At 35.5% G+C, this 23,534-nt stretch overlaps 1 protein-coding gene and 1 pseudogene across 12 annotated transcripts in view; one reads left to right on the top strand and one right to left on the bottom strand.

The window, feature by feature from the left end:
• Nucleotides 1-23,534, top strand: part of DLG1 (discs large MAGUK scaffold protein 1) — a 178,745-nt gene that overhangs the window by 12,872 nt on the left and 142,339 nt on the right. For 11 of the 12 annotated variants that reach the window (XM_060198474.1, XM_007517426.3, XM_060198473.1 and 8 more), the window contains exon 4: nucleotides 6,123-6,289. In XM_060198474.1, the coding sequence (XP_060054457.1) occupies nucleotides 6,123-6,289 (167 nt within the window). Of the gene's footprint in view, nucleotides 1-6,122; nucleotides 6,290-16,334; nucleotides 16,440-23,534 lie in introns of those variants that run through there. The other variant, XM_060198475.1, reaches the window with a different exon arrangement.
• On the bottom strand, nucleotides 3,408-3,535 carry LOC132540533 (U4 spliceosomal RNA; annotated as a pseudogene).

Raw genomic sequence — 23,534 nt, 5'->3', positions numbered from 1 at the left:
TTTTGTGTGTACCTGTTTTAAACTCATTTGAGTAGATACCAAAGAGCACAATTGCTAGGCTATATGATAGGACTGTCTTTTATAAGAAACTACTGAATTTCATTCCAGAGTGACTATCATTTTGCATTTCCCTAGCAATGAGTGTGAAAACTGCTCTTGCTATATATTTTTTGAATCATTTGGTGTATTTTTGGCAAGTTTGTAAAAACATTTTTTAAAGTTATGTTTAAGATTTTAATTATTAATTTAGAATTAGAGCATCACTCTGGCTTATATGGTAGCAGAGATAAAACTCGGGACCACATACATGCAAGTTGTGCACTCTATGTATTAAGCCATCTTTCTGGACACTGTTTTGGCTACTCTATAGTGCACAATGATAGAAAATTGATTTAATGGACATAGGCTTGATAATATGTGGAGCATGTTTTCATTATGTTTGTCAACTATATCATTTTTGATAAGTTAATTTTTTAAGGTCTTAATATTTTTTCAGTGAGTAATATATTAATTTCTTAGAGTTTAGACATGTTGCATATGTTACATTATACATGCTTGAGTTTGTATTTAGCTTGCCTACTGTGGTCTTGAATTGGCACTATCTTATTTCCTTAGATTGAGAAATATTTCATGGTTTGTCTCTATTAAGGATTACATAACCTGTCACTAAAAAACTAGGAACTTCTTCCTTATGAGGATATTTCTATAATTGTATATACTTTGGTTACTCCTAGTGTTTGCAAACTTTGAATTTTAATAAGAAAATATGAAATGAAGATGAAGAAATTTTACTTAGATTTGGAGATTCTGAAACAAATGATTTTAGAGGAAAATAAAAACAACTTGGGAGAGACTAAAAGATTTTCCTGTGTTCCATTAGTATAATTGTTTATTTATCTTTTGTATGTGTTACAGCTTCAGGACCTTTCAATTTAGATCTTTGTTCAACAGTTGTAGTTGTGGGTGCTCAATTTAGTAAAAAATAGAGAAAGCACTTGAGACTAATGAGTGACATACTGTAAAGAGAGTCACCTAGTAGGTTCAACAACATCAATGTTTTCAGTGTGAGTCAACTGTAAAGGGTAGTTTACACCCAGTAGAATAAATTTTTTGCGGGGCTAATAAATTAAAACTCTAATAACTAATGCCATTTTAATTATATGTTACATATGTCTGGGTGAGCTGTGTACATTTCAGATGAATTTTAACATCTATTAGATGATTATCTTTTGACTGCTCCTGTATTTTCCAATTTTCTTTACATTTCCATATACTGACTTTAGAGTTGACTACTATATAAATATTTGCGCTGGAGGTTTCTTTCAGTAGTAAATTTGGCAAAATTTGGTAAAATGTTATTTAAAGATGTGCAGAAGCACATTTGCCAGCCAGAGAAATAGCACAGTGGTAAAATTTTGGATTTGCCAGCATGAGGACCTGTGTTTAATCCCTGGTATCACATGTACCAAATAATACTGTAGTTTTCTCTTTCTCTGATGAAGTAAATCTTTTTTAAGAAGCACATTTAATGTTAGGGTAGCTTCATTTTTTTTCCCATAGAAAATATATTTAGTAGAATTGTAGGTAACCATTATTAATATGAATACTAAAATACATGTGAAATGATATATCAGAATTGAGAACATTCATTGTCTATTGAAAGGTCTCTAATTTACTTGGGGAAAAAAGTTTAGGCTAATTTTATTTGCTTATTATTTAACAAGATGGGATCCTTGTACATGTGTGGCTTCACTTCTCCAGGGCTAGTTTAATTCAGATAGAGGGGCAGACAGAACCATCATAATACCAAAACCTTCTTCAGTGCTGTGCTGCTCTGATGTGGTGCCAGGACTTAAGCCTGGGCTGCATGCATGACAGGACAGGCACCGTACCCAGTGAGTAGTTCCTCTGGGGCCTAATTTTCAAAATTTGAATACATGTTTAATAATATTTATAATAACTGTGTACCTAAGATTTTATAGTACCTTTAATAAAGCCCTCTAATTTTTATAAAAGCCTGTCTTTTAGGTGTTTTAAATAAAGGATAAACAGAAAAGACTGTATGTCTGTACCATATTCTCTTTATTTCATTCTGTTTATTCAGCTATTGAAGACCATTTGGGTTGTTTTTACCTTTTGGCTATTGTAATACTGTTCTTCTTCTTCTAGCATTTGCCCTTCTTCCGTAGCCAGTCAACAGCATCAGGTTGAGCCTGATGTAAAGTTTCGAGACCTCCTTTGAATCTGGAGAGGTGGCAGTCGTTGACTATGTGGGTCATAGTCTGTCTGTAGCCGCAGGGGCAGTTCGTGTCGTCTCTGGCTCCCCAGCGATGGAATATAGCGGCGCACCGGCCATGGCCTGTTTGATAGCGATTGAGGAGGGCCCAATCATAACGTGCTAGGTCAAAGCCGGGTTGACGTTTGTAATACTGTTATAAACATTGATGTAGAGATTCCTATTTGAGTCTCTGCTTTCAAGTTTTTGGGGTATATACCCAGACATGAAGTTGCTGGGTCAGATGGTCTCTCTTAATATTTTGAGACCCCCGTCATATTCCTTTCTACAGAGACTTTATCATTTTATAGTCTTACTACCAATACATGAGGACCTAATTTCTCCATATCCTCACCAGCACTTACCATTTTCTGTTTTGTTGATAATAACCATTCTTACCATTATTTACTCATTTTGTCTTAAGTCTCATAATTGAAATAATATGGATATTTGGTTTTTCTAGTCCATAGGAGCTTAGATAATGCAAAATAGAACGGATTGAATGACGAATATAAGACTGAGAATTGAAGTGTTTCGGTTAACAGTGACACGATACAATTGCATTTTTGGAAAGTTTATGTAGGCAACATTTAATTTCTTACCACATAGGTAAAAGATTAAGTTTGTTTCAGTTATAGTAGTGTAGATTTCTGTTGTCATGTAGCTATTTAAATTATTTAGCCAAAATAGGTTTTGATGTCAGCTTCTGAATCACAAGTGTCCCAAGTTTAAGTGTCCAATAGTTAGATAAAGTGTCTGCCATGTTGAATAATGCAACTGTAGATTTTTTTGTTGTTGTTGTTAGGAGTGTCAGTAGAGAGTAACACAGCACTGTTTTTTTTGGTTAATTATAGATTGAAAGGCTATATAGACATTTAAGATAGGAGTAGTGGTGCTGTTGGTCATGGCAGCTCACCTCATGCACAAGGCCTTGGGTTCAAGCCTTAGCACTGTGTAGAATACACAGGTGATCCTGGGGATGGTCCATGAATGGTGGAATAGTGCTTTGGTGTTTATCTCTTTCCTGTTCTCTGCTCTTCTCTAGAAAAGGGGAGGAAAAGGTCGATTTGAGAAGTCTGTTGAATGAAGATCTTATGCAGATTTGAGGCCTTAATTTGAGGTTAATTCCCTTGCACTTCAATGAATAAATAAGTAAATAAGTATAATTTGACACTTACAGTAAATGAAAATTTTTTCAATTAGCAATAATCGCGCCTCGGATAAACCTCATTGGCTACGATACTGCCACTGCGCAAAGCTAATGAAAATTTTTTCATAGTGATATGGGTTACTTATCTTGATAGCTAACCAATTACTCAGTATTTTTTTTATTGTTACTATTTTAATGAGAGATACAAAGAGAAGTGTGAGTGCTGCTCAACTCTGACTTATGGTCATACCTTGGAACCTCAGGCATGAAAGGCTTTTGCATAACCATTATACTGTCTCCTTAGCCCTCAATTACTCAATATTCATTTAATGCTTTGGGGAGTATAATGCTATGTACTAAGAGCTCTAACCCCCCCCCCACCTTTTTTGGTAGGAGATACCTCATATATGTAGGTAGATCTTTCTATATATTGGACATATATAGAATATATGTTACGTATATAGAAATACATGCTTTCCTACAAAAATCTGCATGCTCATATCTTCTGGAAATAAGATTTTTCCATATCTTCTGCAAGATAGTTCTCCCTCACTATTGTCATGCCTTTATGACTCTTGTTGTCTTCACTCATCTCCATATGCACATACCAGTCAAAACCCAGACATATATATATATGTGTGTGTGTGTGTATATATATATATACATATATATATATATAACAGTTTTTTTTTTAAGAGAGACAGAAAGGCAGAAAGACACCTCACAGTACCAAAGCTTCCTTCAGTGCAGTGGGGAGCTAGGCTTGACACTGGGTTGTGCACATGACAAAATTATACCATATTTAAGTGAATTATGTCATCAATCTAGACTTTTTCTTTTAGTTTTTTAAGATTTATTTTGGAGAGAGAGACACTCCCATAGTACTGTTCATCTCTTACTTAGGGTGGTGCTAAGGATTGAGTCTGGGCCTTCCAAGCCTTAGGTATGAAAGAATGGTGTGCTACAGTTATGTTAGCTTCCCAGTCTGCCATAGACTTCCTAAAGGGACTAGACATTTATCTTATAGAATGCTTGATTTTGAATCTGTCTCATTGCTTACTTTGCTAATGTCCTTTTACTTACTATTTTTTTTATTTGATAGGACAAAGAAAAATTGAGAGGGGAAGGGTTATAAAGAGAGAGAGACACACCTGTAGTACTGCTTCATTTTCTGTGATGCTCCCCCCACCCCCAGGTGGGAACTGTGGGCTTGAAGTTGGGTCCAATGTAACTCAAGTCACAGAATGTTGATACAGAAAGTAAATACTTTTTATCATTAGTACTTTGAACAGTATTTATTTATTTAATTTGCAATATTATCCAGCTTTTATTTGCATTTTCTTTTTAAAAATTAATATTTATGTACAATATTGTAAGATATTAGAATAATTTTACAACTGTATGGCATATAACACTACTCACCACTAAAGTTCCTGTGCTGTTATACCAAATTGAGCCCTCCAGGACATTGCTTTTATTGGCAGTGCAAATCTTTTTGTCATAATGAGAAAGAAGTAAAAGATACATTATCTGTTATTTATAATCACTTTGTATAATACTATACAGGATATTGCTTACTTTTGTGGTTGAATAATAATCTGTACCCTTTAAAAATCAGCCCCAAATGATGACATTAGGTGAATGAAGAGGTAAGTGGTAAACCTAAACGTTGTGTAACTAACACTCAGAATTTTTTAGGAGTAATCAGTGTTGAGTAGTAAATTTATACAGTTCCAGCTGATAGCAGAGTAATTTGATCTTTTAAGATATCATGTGTGACTGTAATTGAATTTTTGGTTTCTCTGATAGTTCTGCAATACTTTTTTTCCCCTAAATAATACAACTAGGGAACATCTAAAAACACTTGGAATTCTTTGATTTTATTTAACTTTTGTTTTGAGTTTGGATAAAAGGTCAGTTAAAACCATTTGAAGGCTTACGTTGCCATACTGGATATTGGTGGTACAAAGATATAAAATATTGGTGGTCCGGGAGGTGGCACAGTGATAAAGATTTGGGCTGTCAAGCATGAGGTCCTGAATTCGATCCCTGGCAGCACATGCCAGAGTGATATATGGTTCTTTCTCCTCCTATCTTTCTTATTAATAAAAATAAATAAAGTCTTTACAAAATATATAAAATATTGGCAAAGACTCCTGCCTGTAGAATGTACTGTCTAGTAGGAGCCTATTCCGTGCTGTTGTGCATTAGGAGCCTGTTATGTGCCAGTGTGTATTATTCTCTATCCTGGTAGCAGTTCACAATGATAAAATCAATGTTATTCAAGTTAAGTAACTTACTTACTGAAATGCCTAGCTAATTGGTGGTAGAATAGAGTAGGGACTGAACTCAGCAGGTTTCCCCCCCTTTATTGAGGAGTGTAGTTACATACCAATAAATACATACACAAACACTACACACACACACACACACACACACACACACACACACGCACATAGCACTACCACCAAATTTCTTACACCATCACAAATTGAAACCCTCTTTCTATGTCTATGACTTTTGCATTGTGCCCCACAGACTGTGATGGGACTATAGCAGTGTTTTAAGTACATTCTAAGATTGGGCTTTTTTTTATAATGATAAAAAGTTTGCTTTTGAGATAATATTGTTTTAGTAATGCATTATTTAATAATATAATACAAATACTTTTGAATTTTTCTTTTCCTTCACCTCCAGATATTCAAGAATTTTATGAAGTGACCTTACTGGATAACCCAAAATGTATAGATCATTCAAAGCAGTCTGAACCAATACAACCTGTGAATACTTGGGACATTTCTAGTCTTCCGAGCACTACTGTGACTTCAGAAACACTGCCAAGCAGCCTTAGCCCTAGTGTAGAGGTAAGATAAACCCTCTTTACCTTAAGCCGTTTTCAGTGAGCAATTATTTTATCTTGCTATATTTGCTTGTTTATTTTACCCAGAGCACTACTCAGCTCTGGCTTAAGGTGGAGCTGGGGATTGAAGCTAGGACCTTTATTACCTCTAGTGAGCAGTTTTGGGGGGAGAGTAAGTTCTTTCAGTTTATATTAAAAATGGACATATCATGAAGATATTATATTACTTTATTAATAATAGAGTACAGATGGTGGAATTAAAACTTTTTGAAAAGCTCAGAGTCTCTGGAGACCCTATCTTGAAATTATGTGGATTGTTGAAAATTTAACTTTAAAACTGTTAAAAATACTTTGCATAATAGGCCTTGATGAGGTTCCACCAGTGTAATTATTAGATGGAAATTGTACTTCAAACGATGGTTTTGCTCTGGTTTTCTTTCTGAGAGCAGTTTAGTTGCTAAATTTATCCCAAGGATTCTTTGTTGGCTTGAAAGATTGTATGAAGGGCGGGGGAGATAGCATAATGTTTATGCAAACAGACTGTCATGCCTGAGGCTCCTAAATCCCAGGTTCAATCCCTGCACCACCATAAGCCAGAGCTGAGCAGTGCTCTGGTGTTTCTCTCTGTCTCTGTCTCTCTGTATCTCTCTCAAAAATAAAATAAATAAAATATAAAAAAAAAAAAAGAAAGATTGTATTAAGTACTAAAACTTATTGGAGACTTACCAATACATTTTCAAGTCAGAATTGGTTTTGTAGTAAAAGCTGCTTCTTTGTGCATATCCATTTCAGTTATGTTCTTTTTGTTCTTGTGCTATTGTTGGTTGTTATAGATATGACATGACAAATGTGAAACATTTTAAAATGATTCTGAGAAACAGTCACTTGAGGGTGGTGTGTGATTTGATTTTAGCTTCTTCTAGTTAATACTAGAGAAGTATCTGGGAAATAAATTCAGCTTTTGTAATAAATCATGAAAAACTAGTGAGAGGGCTATCAGACCTCTGTTTATAATGAATTGGACAATTTTTATTTTATCTTAATTATGAAAGTATCTTTTTTTTTTCCTTTTTAGTAGAAGGAATCAAAGACTCCCGCTGATCCCTTTTCTTTATTTTAAAGATGAGGAAACCAAGATACTGGGGGTGGGAGATTGGGATGGAAAAGTGACTTGACCTAGCTTATTCAGCTATTTTGGACCTATCTTTGTATTTCAGACTCCCCCTGTCCCCCCAAACTTCTTAACACCAGTTCATGGTTCTCTTTACTAATGCTGACACGTGCTTCTATGTTTCTCTTAGACTAGAGAATATGTTGTTTTGTCTTTCCTTACTTTCCTCTGTATTGTGTTTCATCACTTTCTTTTTGATAATTTTCATTTGAATTCCCTTAGCTGATATATGATTTATTCCATGTTAGTCTATTTCAAATGGATTTGTAAAATATTAGCTACACTGTTTCTGGTTCATATTTATTGTGGACCTAGGTTAAAATTTTTGCTAGCATTGAAGCACCATGCTAAATGTATAGTTTGATAAATTACTGCACTGTGACCAGATACTAGGTCAAGGAAAAGAAGTGGAATGACTATTATTGGGCTCTGAAATTAGATAGTAATGATGGCTGCATGACTTGGTGAATATACTAAAAGCACTTATGAACTTTAAATTTGGTGAATTTTATGGCATGTGGATTATAGTATTTTAAATACATAAATATGTATAATTACATAAATTAAGATCGTATTTTAAAAGGAAATATACTAGTATAGTACTTGCTTTTCTTCAGAGGACTATCCAGTTTTGTTTTTTTTTAATTCCTGAGGTTATCTGTGCCTCTTTTAAAACCTGCGTATTAGTGTCCCAAGAGAGGTGGCACAATAGAGTATCTGACCTGTGAGCATGAAGGACCTAGTTTTGATCCCTGAATTCTATGTGCCAAGGTGGTGCTCTGCTTCTCTCTTGTCCATTCATATATATAATACAGCGTATTTTCTCTTGTGCCTGGCTTTTTTCTTACATTCATAAATTTCATCTATATAGTTGAATCTTTTCAATTTTCACTGTGGTATATGATTTTCATAATCATTGTGTAAAATACCACTTTACTACTGGTGGTTATTTGGATTGTTTCTATTTTGTGTTGTTAGTACTGCCTTGAACAGTCTTTTACACTATTGTCAATTCTATAGCACAACAAATATATTCTTAAAGATCACCACTCTGCTAAATTGTTAGTAAAAACTCAAAAGATTTATATGGATAAATTGGTATATGGAGTTGAACATTCAAAATTTGGTGAATGTCATATATCCATACATATATAATATAGAGATAGATAGATATAAAGAAAACAAAGTGACCACACAGTTTTACACATGTCCCATGGCCAAAAAAAAATACATATATACTGGGACCAGGCAGTGGTGCACCAGATAGAGCACATATGTCACCATTAATTAGAACCCAGGTTCAAGCTCCTAGTCCTCATCTACAGGAGGAAGCTTCACAAGTAGTGAAGCAATACTGCAGGTGTCCCTTTCTCTCTTTCTCCCTTACTCTCTCCCTCCCTCCCTCCCTCCCTCTTGCACATGCAGTCTTGCTCTCTTTCTTTCTTCACTTCTTCACCTTTCCACCTTTCTCCTCTCAATATCTCTCAGTCCTTTCAAGTAAAAGAAAGGAGAAAAGGGGGGAAATGGCCATTGGGAGCAGTAGATTTTGTAGTGCAGGCACTGAGCCCTTGTAATAAACTAGGTGGCACTAAGAAAAAAAAAAGGTGTGTGTGTGGGGGAGAATACAGGTCCAAGAAGGATGACAGAGGACCTAGTGGGGGTTGTATTGTTATATAGGAAACTGGGGAATGTTATGCATGTACAAACTATTGTATTTACTGTTGAATGTAAAACATTAATTCCCCAATAAAGAAATAAAAAAAAGAAAAGAAAAAAAAAAAAAGAAAAAAGACCAAATACTGTAGAAACAAAAAATTTATTTGGTATGAGAGTATGTGTCAAGATGAAGTTCATTAATTCTTGTGATGGGCTGGTAGGAGGAGTTATTTGAAATTGGATGAGAGGTTATGATACCAGTTGTGAATAAGTGTGACTTATAACATTAAATGAACTAAAGTCTCAAGTGTGTACATTTTTAATATAGCTTTGTGGTTCTTCTGAATACACTTCTTTCCTTCACCTAGTGTTTCTCATTGATAAGGTGAAACACAAACATTTGCATTATGTTCATATTGTTTCTTAATATATCAGCCACATTGGAATAAACTTGTATTTCAAAACAAGCATTATAGCAGAACTGATTATGTCTTTTGGGATAACTGCATTCATTGCTATTGAGTCTTTACCCAGTTGTGGAAATGATATGAATATGTTTATACTGGACTAGAATTATAACCGTTTTCCAGAATGCTTATATCTGTGGGCTAGGGCTGGTGGTGACATTACCATGCACAAAAACTGGGGTTCAAGCCCCCTAGTCTCCACCTATGGGAGGGGACTTCAGGAGCAGTGAAGCAGTGTCTGCCATCTCCCCCTCTCCCTTTTCTCTTTCCTTCTCCCACCTCCTTTCCCTCTCCTTCCCCTCCCCTTTTCCTTTTCCTCTCCACTTCTCTCCCCTTCCCTCTTAATTTCTCTGTCTTTATTAAAAAAGAAAGAAGATAAAAGAAAAAATGGCCACCAGAAGAAGTAGATTGTGCAGGTACTGAACCCCAGTGATAACCCTGGCAGCAATAAAAATAAAAAATTACACAGCTTTAGAACAATGATTGTATCTGTTGTTATAATCATCAATAATATGTGCAAGGTTTAGTTGTCTTATTTGCCATTACTTGTTATTGTCAAATCTTTTTATTAGTAACTTTAACCATTTTAATAGGTATGTCCTGGTAGCTTGCATTGTTTTACTTGCATTTCCTTGTTAATAAGGAGACTAACAATAAAAGTCAAATTTCAGACTCCGTACTTCATGTGAGTTCAATACTCCACTCACTATTCAACCTCCAACACCAAAGATTAGGAAGTTGATGCATCATTCTAGGGGCTGGGTGGTGGTGTAGCTGGTTGAGCTTACATGTTACAATGCACAAGGACCCAGGTTCTAACCCCTGGTCCCTACATGTAGAAGGAAAGCTTTGCGAGTGTTGAAGCAGTGCTAGAATTTCACAAGAGAGAGCTAGGGCAGACTACCACTTTGGTAAATGTGTCATCTGGATTGGAATAGGAAACCTCAGACAAATATTATACAGTTACTGATAAAATAAAAATCGTGGTAAAGCTTAAGCATGCCACAGTGGGAGTAGATTTATGTTCTGCAGGAAATTATCTTTGCTTAATCTTGAATTACAAGTTTTGATTATATGTTTTCTGTAACTCAACATATGGATGATTCTAAATGTTCTGTATCTGCACCTGTGTCATTTCCAACATCAAAGCATTGATAGCTCCTTGTTTGCACTTAAAAAAAACCCTCTTGTGGCCCAGGAGGTGGTGCAGTGCCTAAAGCATTATACTGTCAGCATGAGTTCATTCTCCAGCAGCTCATGTACCAGAGTGATGTTTGGTTCTTTCTCTCTCTTCTCCTTTCTCATTAATAAATTAATTAATTCAAGAAAAAGATACTCTCTTCCTTTTTTGATTGTAACAGTGAAACCTAGTCACTACAGAAACTCTTAATTTAACAAACATGTGTTTCAGTTATGTGATAGTCTCCTTTCAATAATACTAACAATTTCTGGGCGAGGGTAGATAGCATAATGGTTATGCAGAGATTCTCATGCCTGAGGCTCCAAAGTCCCAGGTTTTCTTCACCCTATCCTACTTTGGATTTCCTTTCTTCTCTTTCCTAATGTAGTATTTAAACTCTCTTTCTCTTGGGTCTCTGCTCCTACCTTTCCTTTTATTCTATACTATGTTCAAAGAATTATTAAAAGAAAAGCAGAGAAAAGAAAAAAATACTTCTTAGGAAAACCTGGTAGTTTTCCTTCTCTTTACTGCCTGTGCTTCTTGGAAAAAGTAATTTCCTGTCAAGTGGGTAGAGTACAGGATTAGCACAAGACTCTGGGTTTGTTTGATCCCTTGTACCACATATGCCAAAGTGGAGCTGTACTGTGGTCTGTCCTCTTGAAACATAAGCACACTGAAGAAGAGAAGCTATCACTATGGCTGGGAAGAAATCATAAAGGATATGGATAGTTTTTATGCCTGAGGCTTTTGAGGTCCCATATTCAATTCCTGGCACTGTCATAAGCCAGCACTGGGCCATTCTCTGGTAGAAAATAAAACAAAAGAAAACAGAAAAAAGTATTGCTATTTTTCATTCTTTGCTTCTCATTTCTGATGTACTGTAACGTGGTTTCTGATGCTCCTTTTACACAGTCACAAGTTTCTTTTTCTCTAATTTTCCTTCAAAGAATATCTGAATAAAAAGATAAATCCAGGTTTATGTTTATTTGCTTAGGCATATGTTCAGGTAATCCTATATATTTTAATTATTACTTGGCATTTGTGCCTATATGTGTGTGCATTTAGCATGACATTGCTGTATATGAGTTTGTATCATCCTGTAACTTTCTATATCTGCTTATGCAGACCTATTGCACTACATTGTAAGATGTCGGACATTTTATTTAGTTTCTCTTTTCATTAATTTTATCATATGTGAAGTAAACAGAACTCACCCTATGCTGTTTATATGAAATGGGGGTATTTTGTATAAAATTTAGATGACCAACACAGATATTAAGCTTTGTTAATGGTAAGTTTTAGAAATTAGAATCTGTGTTAAAGTGTTGCACACTCCTAAGAGTGTAGCAAAGGGTAGAGGGTATAAATTCTTCCTTGGTATCATTTTAGATCTTTACCTCTTTTTTTGGGGGGGTGGTGGTGGTGAGATGGCATTCATTACCGCTTGCTATTTTTGAAGAAGGAAAAAAAACCTCTCTTTTTTTTTTGAGAGAGAGTTAGAGCATTGCTCATCTCTGGTATGTAGTAGTCCTAGGGATTGAACCTGTGACCACTGAGACCTAAGGGCTAATGCCTCTGTCCTGTCTTCCCAACCCTGATCTTTTCTGTTCTTGAAGACTGTTGCCTCTCTAGGGCAGCTAGTTCTTGTGTGTTATTGAACATGATTTTAATAATACAGGAACTGTAGAGAATATGTAAATGTCTGTGCACCTACTATGCAGCATGTTTAAACAATGTGATGGTGTGGAAAGTGGTTCAGTGATAGGCCCCAGGATTTGCATGAGTGAGGTATGGAGTTTGATTCTTGTCATTGACATAACCATGGTCTGGTGTGTGCACTCTGCCTCTCTTTTTCTCTATCTTATTAAATAAATAATGTTTAAGGAAAATAAAGGGCTAGAGAGAGCTCACTGGATAAGGCATTTGTATGACCCAGGTCCAAGCCCCAGTAAATACTAGGACATGACAGAAGCTTCAGTGCTATGGTGTCTCTGCCTCAGTCGTTCTAAATGAAAAAGAAGTTGATTACATTTCTCTCATTTATCCCCCCCCAAATTAGTTATTGTCCTGAATTTAGTGCTTATCATTCCAATATATTTCCCGTTGTTAGAGTTTTTTTCATGTTTCTTGTTGAAACTTGGGCATTTGTTGAACTTTTTTGGATCTATAGGTTTATATTTTTCATGAATTAGTAACAATTTATTTTTTCTTTGTTTATTTTTGTGACACTGGGGATTAAATTTAGGATTTTGTGCATGCATAACCCTACTGGGCAACTCCCTGGCCCACTTTTCTATTCTTCATTTTAAGAGAGAGAGAGAGAGAGAAAATAGACACCATAGCAGTGCTTTGCCATGTTTTGGCATACAGCTAAATTACTTTGAATAAAAAATTGGTCTTTCTTAATTCAACTTTTACTTTTTTCATTTGTTTACTTACTATTATTATTATTTTACATCAAGTAATCTTTCGCAGAGAGTTAATTTTGTCTCACTACTATTGCAATACTATGTCAGGTACTCTACACAGGGCCTTCTGTTTTTCCAAGTCTTTCCATTATTCTTGACACAATGGTCAAGAGTCACTGGAAAGACTAAATGTAAGTGGCTTAAATTCACCAATCAAGAGATTCAGAGTGACTTAATAGATTAAAAATCAAGATCAAACTATGCTGTGTCTTCAGAAAACACACATCTGAAAGAAAGGCAGTCAGAAGCCCCAAGTAACAGGCTGGAAAAAAGTATTCCAAGACAATAATGCAGACAAAAGTGTGGGAATGACTATTCTCATATAAGATAAAACAGACACTCAGGCATAGAGGATAAGAGACAGAGATAGACATATTCATCAGAGGATTAATCCAACAGGAAGACATAACCATTGTCAATATATATGCTCCCAATATGAGTGCACCCAAGTCTATAAAACAAGTACTTACGGACCTCAAGGGAGACATTGACAACAATAATAGTAGGAGACAACAATAATAGTAGGAGACCTTCACATACCACTCCCAGCAACAGACGGATTATCTGGACAAAAAAATCAACAAGGAAATAGAGGCCTAGAAGTCAGATGTGAAGAATTTAGATATATTTGGAACATTTTCTTTTAAAAAAATTTTTTTTTTAATTATCTTTATTTATTTACTGGACAGAGACAGCTAGAAATTGAGAAGAGGAGGGGAGATAGACAGGGAGAGAGACAGAGAGATACCTGCAGCACTGCTTCACCACTCGCAAAGCTTTCCCCCTGCAGGTGGGGACCGGGGGCTCGAACCCAGGTCCTTGTGCACTATAATATGTGTGCTCAACCAGGTGTGCCACTACCCAGTCCCCCTATTTGGAACATTTTCAAGGATTGATCATATGTTGGAACACAAAGAGAGCCTTAGATAGCATAGTGAATCCACTGCTCCTGCCTGCCTGCCTGCCTGCCTGCCTGCCTGCCTGCCTCCCTCCCTCCCTCCCTCCCTCCCTCCCTTCCTTCCTCCCTTCCTTCCTTCCTTCCTTCCTTTCTTTCTTTTTCTGTATTTTATTTGATAGGTCAAAGAGAAACTGAGAGGAGAGGGGATGAGAGAGAGAGAGAGAGACCGACCTGCAGACCTGCTTCACTGCTTGTCAGGCATCCTCCTTGCAGGTGGGGAGTGGGGATTTGAATCTGGGTCCTTGGCACATGTGACCTATACATTCAACTGGCTTCATCACTGCCCAGCTCCCATTTGCTGTAATTTTAAGTGTTGTGTAAAAATTATTTTATCTTTACAACAGTTTCATTTGATTTTGCTCAAGGTAAAGTCCTACTGAATCTATCTTAGGTATATCCTATTAGGTCTGAACAAAACACTATCACCTGTTAAATAATCAGTAAAATGATGGTTCTTATTATGTACTAGGTCTAAGTATTATACATGAATTTTATAATCCTTATAGTGGAATTTGGTTTAATATAAAAGTTGTTGATTCCATCCATAATTGAAATATTTAGGAGTAAGTGTGAGTTGCAAGAGACAAATGGAACAGATCAGTTTAAATCTCAAGTTATAAGGAAAGTTTGTGGACAAAAGTTGCAAGTAATGCTCTTCTCTACTATATGTTTTTAATAGGGAAACGAGGCTGGGAGCTTATGAGACTGCACATATTTTGTATCCCTTATCTATTTTTTATTTATAAAATAATTTATTTATTTTCATGAGAAAGATAGGAGAGAGATAAAGAACCAGATATCACCCTGATAATGTGCTGCCAGGAATTGAACTTGGGACCTCATGGTTGAGAGTCTAATGCTTTATCCACTGCATCACCTCCTGGACCATCCTTATTTATTTATTTATTTATTCCCTTTTGTTGCCCTTGTTTTATTGTTGTTGTTATTAATGTCATCATTGTTGGATAGGACAGAGAAATGGAGAGAGGAGGGGAAAACAGAGAGGGGGAGAGAAAGACACCTGCAGACCTGCTTCACCGCCTGTGAAGCGACTCCCCTGCAGGTGGGGCCTTATTTATTTTTAAAAAATATTTTTATTTATTACTGGATGGAGACAGAAATTGAGAAGGAAGGGAGCAGAGAGAGACAGAGACACCTGCATCCCTGCTCCACTACTCATCAAGCTTTCCCCCTGCAAGTGGGGACCAGGAGCTTGAACCTGAGTCTTTGTGCACTGTCGTCATGTGTGCGCTTAACCAGGTGTGCTACCACCTGGCTCCTTTGTATCTCTGTGTCACTTCCCAATAGCCCAAGTACTTCTGTTGCTTATGATTTTGAGGAGAAATTTATAACCAGACTATTTCTCAGTTAAAAACAGTCTTAAGGAGTTTGAATCAGTACATAAAGTTGTCTTTTTGTGGTTTTGAGTTTTTGGAGGGGATTAAGTGAAATGAATTTAGTTAAGTACAGAAGTTAAATCTGGTTTCATTGGTAACAAATTAGTGGGGGTTTTGTTTGTTTGTTTGTTTTGGGATTTTTGCTTGTTTTTACAAAAAGAGAAGAACTAAATTTGAGAGATATTTTTTTAAAAATTGTATTTTGCTCTTCCTTCTCCCCTTCTTAAAAATAACACATGGAATATTCCATTCATTACTGCCTGAGAAAGTCATTACTTTGCAAGCTGCAGTTGCTGAAATGGTTTAGTGGAAGAAATGTCTGCTTGCTTTTTTTTTTTTTTCAGTGATTTCCTTCTTTTTTCTTCCTTCCTTCCTTTCTTTCTTTTTTAAATCCAAACTAGCAAGTAAGAAGCAGATTTAAATTCATAGCTGGGAAACCTCTTTGTGGAGTATTTCATCAGATGACTCCCTGTCAACCTCCTATCTTGAAAAGAGGGATTAATGAAATAGCATCCGAAGCAGCAGTGAACTCTTGTGGAATAAACCCTGACATCTTCCACTGTGTTTTGTGGGATAATTTCAAGTTCTTCAGATACAGATTACATAAAGAAGATTGTAGGGCACGTGATACATTCTGGCTTCTGCTATTTCAGATAGTAGAAAAATTGCTACCTCTAAGAATGGATCCTGAAGAGATACTCTCACAGTTATGACTTTTTATTTATGGTTTCATCACATAGCTTTATTTTAATTTTTTATTCACATAGGCTATTTAAAATAGTTTACAATAAATTGTTCTATGGATAAAATATTGTAATGTTAGAGTAATGGATTGCCTGTGCATTGTAACCACAAAGGTAAGATGTAGTATGCTTTCTACTTTCCTTGTTAGTGATATTTTTTGTTTATGATGTATTTAAAAATAAAGTAAAACCATTGTTCTCATACTTGAAAATAGATGTTTGAATTTGTGTGATGCTTAAGTACATTTCCTTTAGGAGAGGTAATATTCTGAAATGTGTTTCATATAGCTAAAAGTAGTTTGTTGAATGACTATCTTTTCCTCTGAGATTGATAAGAATCATTTACCTCAATAGAGAAAAAATTTTAAGAACTTGGTTATATTTAAATCTTCAAGCTACGTTCTCAAAGTTCTCCCTCTCCCCAACTTAACTTCTATCCCAATATGTCATTCTGGTAGAAAGTATAACTCATTTGGAGAACATTTTCTGAACTCTTCCATCTATTGGCAGTATAGCAAAAAATATTTAAAAAAAGAAAAAAGATCAGTTCTGATTGTGCTTCCTTTGGAAAGATAATTGATAGGGATTTAAGATGATTAAGCTTACAAAGTTAATCTATGAGATACTTGTTTAAAGTCTGCTTTGCTCATTCTCCTTGAAGTACAGTATACTTATCTACTCTCTTGTGTTTCTCTTATTTTTGAGCACCAGTTTGTAGACATTGTGTGATTGTGTAAGGTTCAGTGTACTGCAGTTAAACTTAATCATTGGTATTTTAAAATATGGATTAATTTACTTTTACGGCTTTTGTTTTGTATACTTATGACAGTGATTGTAAGACTAAGTTGTTGAATTTAAAATTATGTTCATTGACAGAATAAGAAAAATTGTAAATTCTGAAGTAGTGACTTATTTCCCACAAGAGGAAAAGCAAGAAAATTGGTGGAAATTAGTTCTATTTGCTTATTGCTCAGAGTAGCAGTCTTTTAATGGGACATAGACATACAATCCTGGTACCAGCCTATTTATAAAGGAATATCTTCTGTGGACTTTAAGTTAGATTGTCATATTGAAATATTCTTAGTGAATATTTGGAAGGTAAATGAATCTGGAAAGCAGAACCTTTTTTTTCCCCATATGTGATCTCTTTTTATAAATTTCTGTGATTTGTTCAGTGATTTACCTCTTATTTCTTAATATTAATTTTCATACCCTTCTTAGTAGATTAAAAATGTCTGCTTTAACTTTTTTATAAAGCAAAAGAGAGCTGCTACTGCTTCTTTGAAAATTGTCTATAAGCAGTATCTTAAAGTTTTTATAAAGTATTATGTAACAGTTAAAAGCAAGATTTTAAAAAAGATATAGGCTCATATTAGAAAAACTAAAATGTTTAGTTTACTTTTAGAAGAGCTAAATTAAAATTATTCTATTATTAGAAAGCCCTTTGAACATATGTACCCAACAATTACAACAGAAAGAACAAAATTCTTCATTTCTTTTCACCTAGAGCACTAACTAGTGTTTTCTCTTTGTGTCTTTCCTGCTCTTTAGAGAATTTTATGGTTTTGTATATTTTAGAAGATGTAATATAGTTGATGTAATTCTATCATACTAATACTAATCCACCTTTCTAAGTGAAATCTTTTTCATCATCCGCCTCCCCTCTCTCCCACTTGTGTAGGCACCCTGAGCTAGGTAGGCTTGTTGCATCACTGCTGCCATGGATACCCTTAAGAACAGGCATGTGGGTTGAGCTAAAGCAATGATGATTAGTTTTTCTGATTTTTTTTTTCTCTCCGTAACTATATGTTCTTCACAATGAAGACTTATTTTAAAACGTTTGCAAATGACTAGATTGTGAGGTGTGATGACTAAATCATCACTGCTATTAAGCTGCCAAGCCTTAGCCTTCATTTACAGTAGTATTAATGCCACTTACTAATTTAAGATAGTCATAAATAGCTCCACATTCCTTTTTGAGTAATGTTTTAAACACAAATATAATTTTTGTTTTACCTCATAGTGAAAATGAAAATGTATTTCCTTTGGATTAAAAATACACTGTTCTCAATTTAGATATTTCACAGGGGAAAAGATCAAGTGTTTCTATCGCAACAGTATTTTTTTGTTAGTATATATGTACATAGAGTTTTATGTGGTTTTATCAGTTTGGATAAAATATTATGTGCATTTCCACATAATGTCTTTCTAAGAGAAACATTTTTTGCATTTGTAAATCCTTGTTTTCATAGTTACTTGCTGTGCAAGAATACTTCAGTTGTGGTGGAGCTCATTTGTAGGGGCAAGGCTGAGTAGTGTGGTTTTTTCAGGCTCATTTCACTATTGGAAAATTAACTTGAACTATACAAGTTCAACAAGAGTGATTTGGGGAATATTGGTATACATATCTTTTATTGGCAGTAGAGTACCCCTTATCAATCACAGCTAGGGTCAGTCATAGTTTTTAGTTAATACAGGTTTCCCAGCTGCCCAGAGAGGGAGTTGTTTAACTTTAGTATCAGAATTTCTTATAGTAGAATCATGCCTTTCTCCATCATTTGCTATACTGCTTGTTGGTAAGTTAAAAAAAAAACAAAAAAGGCGGGGGGCTTTTCATTCTTTACTTTGGAGTGATTTAACAGAAGTTTAAGTAGCAAGAGAAAAATCTTAAGAAAAAGAAAAGTTTAGAAAATATGTTTACTTGATTAAGCTTAGAAAGTAAAAGAAGCGCTCTCACATTTCAGGAGACTCATATTCAGTACCAAGTGCTGTTGTTATTATTATTTTACTTGCCAACATGGAAAGCCTATGAAGGCATTATCTGAACTAAGATCAGTAATGGAGGAGTTTTAGGAGTTAAAGACAAGGTTTTATTATTTTTGTTAACTGTTCTTTTTCCTCCTTAATTCTTGTGAAGTGTTTATTTCTTCTTTGAGATATTTATGCAAAACAGTTTCTCCATATATAAGTCCTTAGCTCTCAAATTTTACTAACTCTTCAGCTTTCTGTTTATAGATTATTTCCTCAGGGGAACATTATGTCCAAGTTAAACAGAACTGCTCTACTTCTGCAAGTACAAATATATTCAGTGTTTCCTTTATAACAGACAGTGTATCATGCTTCACTTACTGGACTGTAAGCTTCAGAAAACTAAGACTAGGTAGTGGCACACCCAGTTGAGCATATGTGCTACTGTGCACAAGGACCGTGGTTCAAGTCCCTAGTCCTCACCTGCAACATAACACTTTGATAGTGGTGAAAAAAGTGTTGCAGACTTCTCTTTTTTCTTCACTGTCTCCCACTTCCCTCTTGTTTTCTCTCTGTCTCTGTCAAATAAAATAAATAAAAATATTTTTTAAATATTTAAAAAAAGAAAAGTAAGACTTTTGTTTCCCGTTATCCTCATGCTTGATTAAGTGTTTTGAGTGTCTACATAGAGTAATTACTTGGTAAGTAGTTGCTGAATAAATGAAGTCTTAATGTAGATGTTTAAAATTTCAGATTGAAAGCACATACTGCCTGTTTTACTTTAATATAATTCAGATCCTTTTTGAATATGATTATATGTTGACATCCTGGCAAACTGTCTCTAAAATTTACCTTTCTAATAATAAATTGAAACAGAGATGGAAAGTGACCTTTCTCTGGTGTGCCACCTATTTCTGTTGATGGTAGAGGTCATTGACATCATGCTTTCACACTTAATTCACTGCTTGTTACTTAAATATTTTATTTGTTGACCAATTATATATGTATATATATAAAGAGTATATAAGATTGTTGCTGACACAGAGATGCAATTCCACATTTCCCCAAGATATATGTTAGTATACTTCACTCTCCACCAAACTGTCATCTCCAACATAGGACGCTAGGTCCACAGTCCCTTACCCCTTACCCCCATCACCTCTCATCCCCACTGTGAGTCCCAGCAGGTTGTAAGAGACTATAGATCATTGACTTTTCATTCTTTATCGTCCCTTTGTTGCTTTGTTCCCATTTATGAGTCAGCTATCTGCTACTCACCCATGTCCTAGCATATTTCACTCAACAGAATTCTCTCTAGATAGAAATGTCTTATGTCTGTGCTGTTCTACTAACATTAGAAATGTAGTCAATTTGACTGAGAAACTGAATTTTTAATTTTAACAGATTGAAATAGATTAGGATTATTGAACAGTAACATTCCCTCATACTAGCCAGTCCTTTACTTATTTACTCTTGAATTTTCTAAACTTTTTTGTTTTTTGCCAGAGCATTGCTGAACTCTGGGCTATGGTGTGCCTGGAGATTGAACCTGGGACCTCAGAGCCTCGGGTATGAAAGTCTCTTTGCTAAACTACCTCCTCAACATTCTTTTTTGTCAAATCCTTTGTTTCTTTCTGGCTTTGCTTTTGCTTATAATATTTCAAGTTCTCCATTTTAGTACACAAAACCTTCCCTCATTACTTTTTATAGAAACACAGTATTACTGTATGTGGAAATATGGATCATTTGTTTAACTGGACATGGACTTAGAAATAAACAACCTGTGACAACTGGTTCTAATTGGAGAAAATTGAATCTTTGCCTGATTTTTAAAAAATAGTATAAGTACATTCTTCCTCTGGACACTACAGGGTTTATTTTTATGTTTGTTTGTTTGTTTTTGTCTCCTTTGTTTTGTTTTTTGGCCACCAGCGCAGTTGCTACCTGCATGATGAATCCAGCACTCCAGGTGGCCATTTTCCTTTCATTTGATAGGACAGAGGGGAGGGGAGTATCAAGAGGTAGGAAGAGAGACACCTGTAGATGTTTTTTCTTTTACTGTCAGCTGCGGAGAGAGGGGAAAGGAGAGAGATCAACTCCAACTGAGACCACAGCACTACTCCATGGTTAGTGAAACTTCTTCCTCTGAGTTGCTGGGGCTTGAACTAGTTCTTTGAGCATTGTCAAGTTTGTGTTCTAATGTTTGAACTATCGTCTAGACCCTCTCCATGCTATGAATTACAGTTTTTACCCTACCATTGTCATGGTATTTTTCAACCCCCTTTCCACTCTTCCCAGTTCTTCCCTTTTTTTTGAATTTTGAGTTTTCTTCCTTTTTTTTTGAATTTTGAGTTGGAGTAAAGCCTTTAATATTGCAGTTACAAATAACTTATCTAGGTATTCTTCTGGGGCTTAATATAGGATATAATTTTTTAAATCTTTGAACTATTTGGAGTTTAGTTCAGTGCATAGTGTTAGTGTAATATTTCCTCCATGGTTTTACCCGTTAACTAAGTTACCTGTCTTTTGACAAAATGAAGTAAGTTTATTTCTGGTGCTAACTCTGATTGTTTTTGAATGCCCTGAGCTGTGTTGAGAATTATAACATGAATTAAGGACAGAATGCTGTCATTAGTTAGTGTATACTACTCATTCATTTGTTCTTAAATCTTTTCTCTGTTTGGTTGTCACTGCAGTTTCACCACTCTGGGCTAATTTTTTTTCATAAACATGGGCAGGCAGAGACAAGGATGGGGGAAAGCCCAGAGCACCAAAACTTCCTCCAAATGTCATGGGACCAGGCTCAGATCTGGGTGTGTACATGGCAAGGCAAGCACCCTTCTAGGTGAGCTGTTTTGCCAGTCCATTTAGTGTCATTTATTAAAAGTTACACACACATTGAATTAAGATGTCCTTTTTGATAAATTCCCATTATGTATTGGGGCTTATTGCTGGACATTCAGCTTAGCTTTTCATTGGTCTGTCTGTTCATGAACTGGCTCCATAGTGTTTTGTTTATTGAAGCTTTTCAGTATATCTTAGTATATACTGCAGCTTTCCTTAAACTTTTTCTGTTGGTATTTTTAAATCTTTTTGTTGTTGTTGTTAAAATAAGAATAGTAATCATTCCTATTTGTTTATATATTTTCTTACATATAAACCTGTCTAATCTGAGAAAAATGTTTCAGCATAGGAACGCTCTTAAAATAAGTAATATACTGGGGCCAGGTGGTGGTGTACCTGGTTGAGTGTACATGTTACAGTGTCCAAGGACCTGGGTTCAAGCCCCTGTTCCCCACCTGCAGGGGGAAAGCTTTGCAAGTAGTGAAGCAGTGTTGCAGATGTCTTTGTCTCTCTCTATCACCCACTTCCCTCTCGATTTCTGGCTATATCAAATAAAGATAATTTAAAAAATAAATAACATAAGTAATCCTATCTGCGCAATTGAGTGAAGCAGGTGCTCTGGGAAGTTATCACTTCTAATATAAACTACTAGTAAGGCTATTAGGTAGCCTTTCCTACCTCTATAACCTGAGGAGCAAAATTTTAAGTTCTTCTCTTAGGTTTCTTACTAGCTGATAATTGTTTAATCAGGAGCATTTCATCTGCTTTACAGGTGTTGCCTAGTCCTTTCCTCCGTGGTTTTAGCCATTAGCTAAAAGTTACCTGTCTTTTGACAAAGTGAAGTAAGCTTATTTCTGGCACTAACTCTGATTGTTTTTGAGTGTCCTCAGCTGAACTCTAACATGAATTAAAGACAGAATGCTGTCACTAGTTAGTAGTCTTTATCATGGCCAAGGAATTGGAGACAGGTGGGAGACATGACAGACCAGCGGGATCACTAGTATTTAATATGTGTAGTGTCTTATTTCTTGACTAATGCCTTTTATTAGTTTTTAATATTCAATCAGTATTTCTATTTGGGAACTACTAAACTGGGATATAGTTTATTTTCAGATTATTACTGTTTCTGTTTACTGTTGGACTTTCTCAGTGAATAGAGATGACTATGATATATGTCACTCACTGTTAAAATTTCTTAGTCTATATTCTGCAATAGTCATTAGTTAAAGTTGTGCCACTGGATGTGGGCAGTGAGTAAAGCATAATAAAGAGCTGAAGTTTTGGAGACCACTTGAATGCTGGATAGATTCTTTCAGTGCATCTGTCACCTCATCTCTAAAGAAGAGATAGTGGTACCTTTTTAGAAGGTTTTGTTTGTTTCTTTGTTTTCACTGACAGGGTTATTGTATGACAACTCCACCAATTCCAGCAGCCATTTTTCTTTCCTCCCTCCTTCCCTTGTTCTTTCCTTTCTTATTCTTTTTATAGGTAAGAGAAATAGAGGGGAGAAAGAAAGAGCGAAACCTGCAGTACTGCTCCACTACTCATGAAACTTTCCCCTTCACGTGGGAACCAGGGGCTACTGAATGTGTCACTTATCTAGTCCTCTTAGAGAAT

Source organism: Erinaceus europaeus, chromosome 9, assembly GCF_950295315.1.
Source record: "Erinaceus europaeus chromosome 9, mEriEur2.1, whole genome shotgun sequence".
Taxonomy (NCBI): domain Eukaryota; kingdom Metazoa; phylum Chordata; class Mammalia; order Eulipotyphla; family Erinaceidae; genus Erinaceus; species Erinaceus europaeus.
This window is presented reverse-complemented; position numbering and strand designations above follow the sequence as displayed.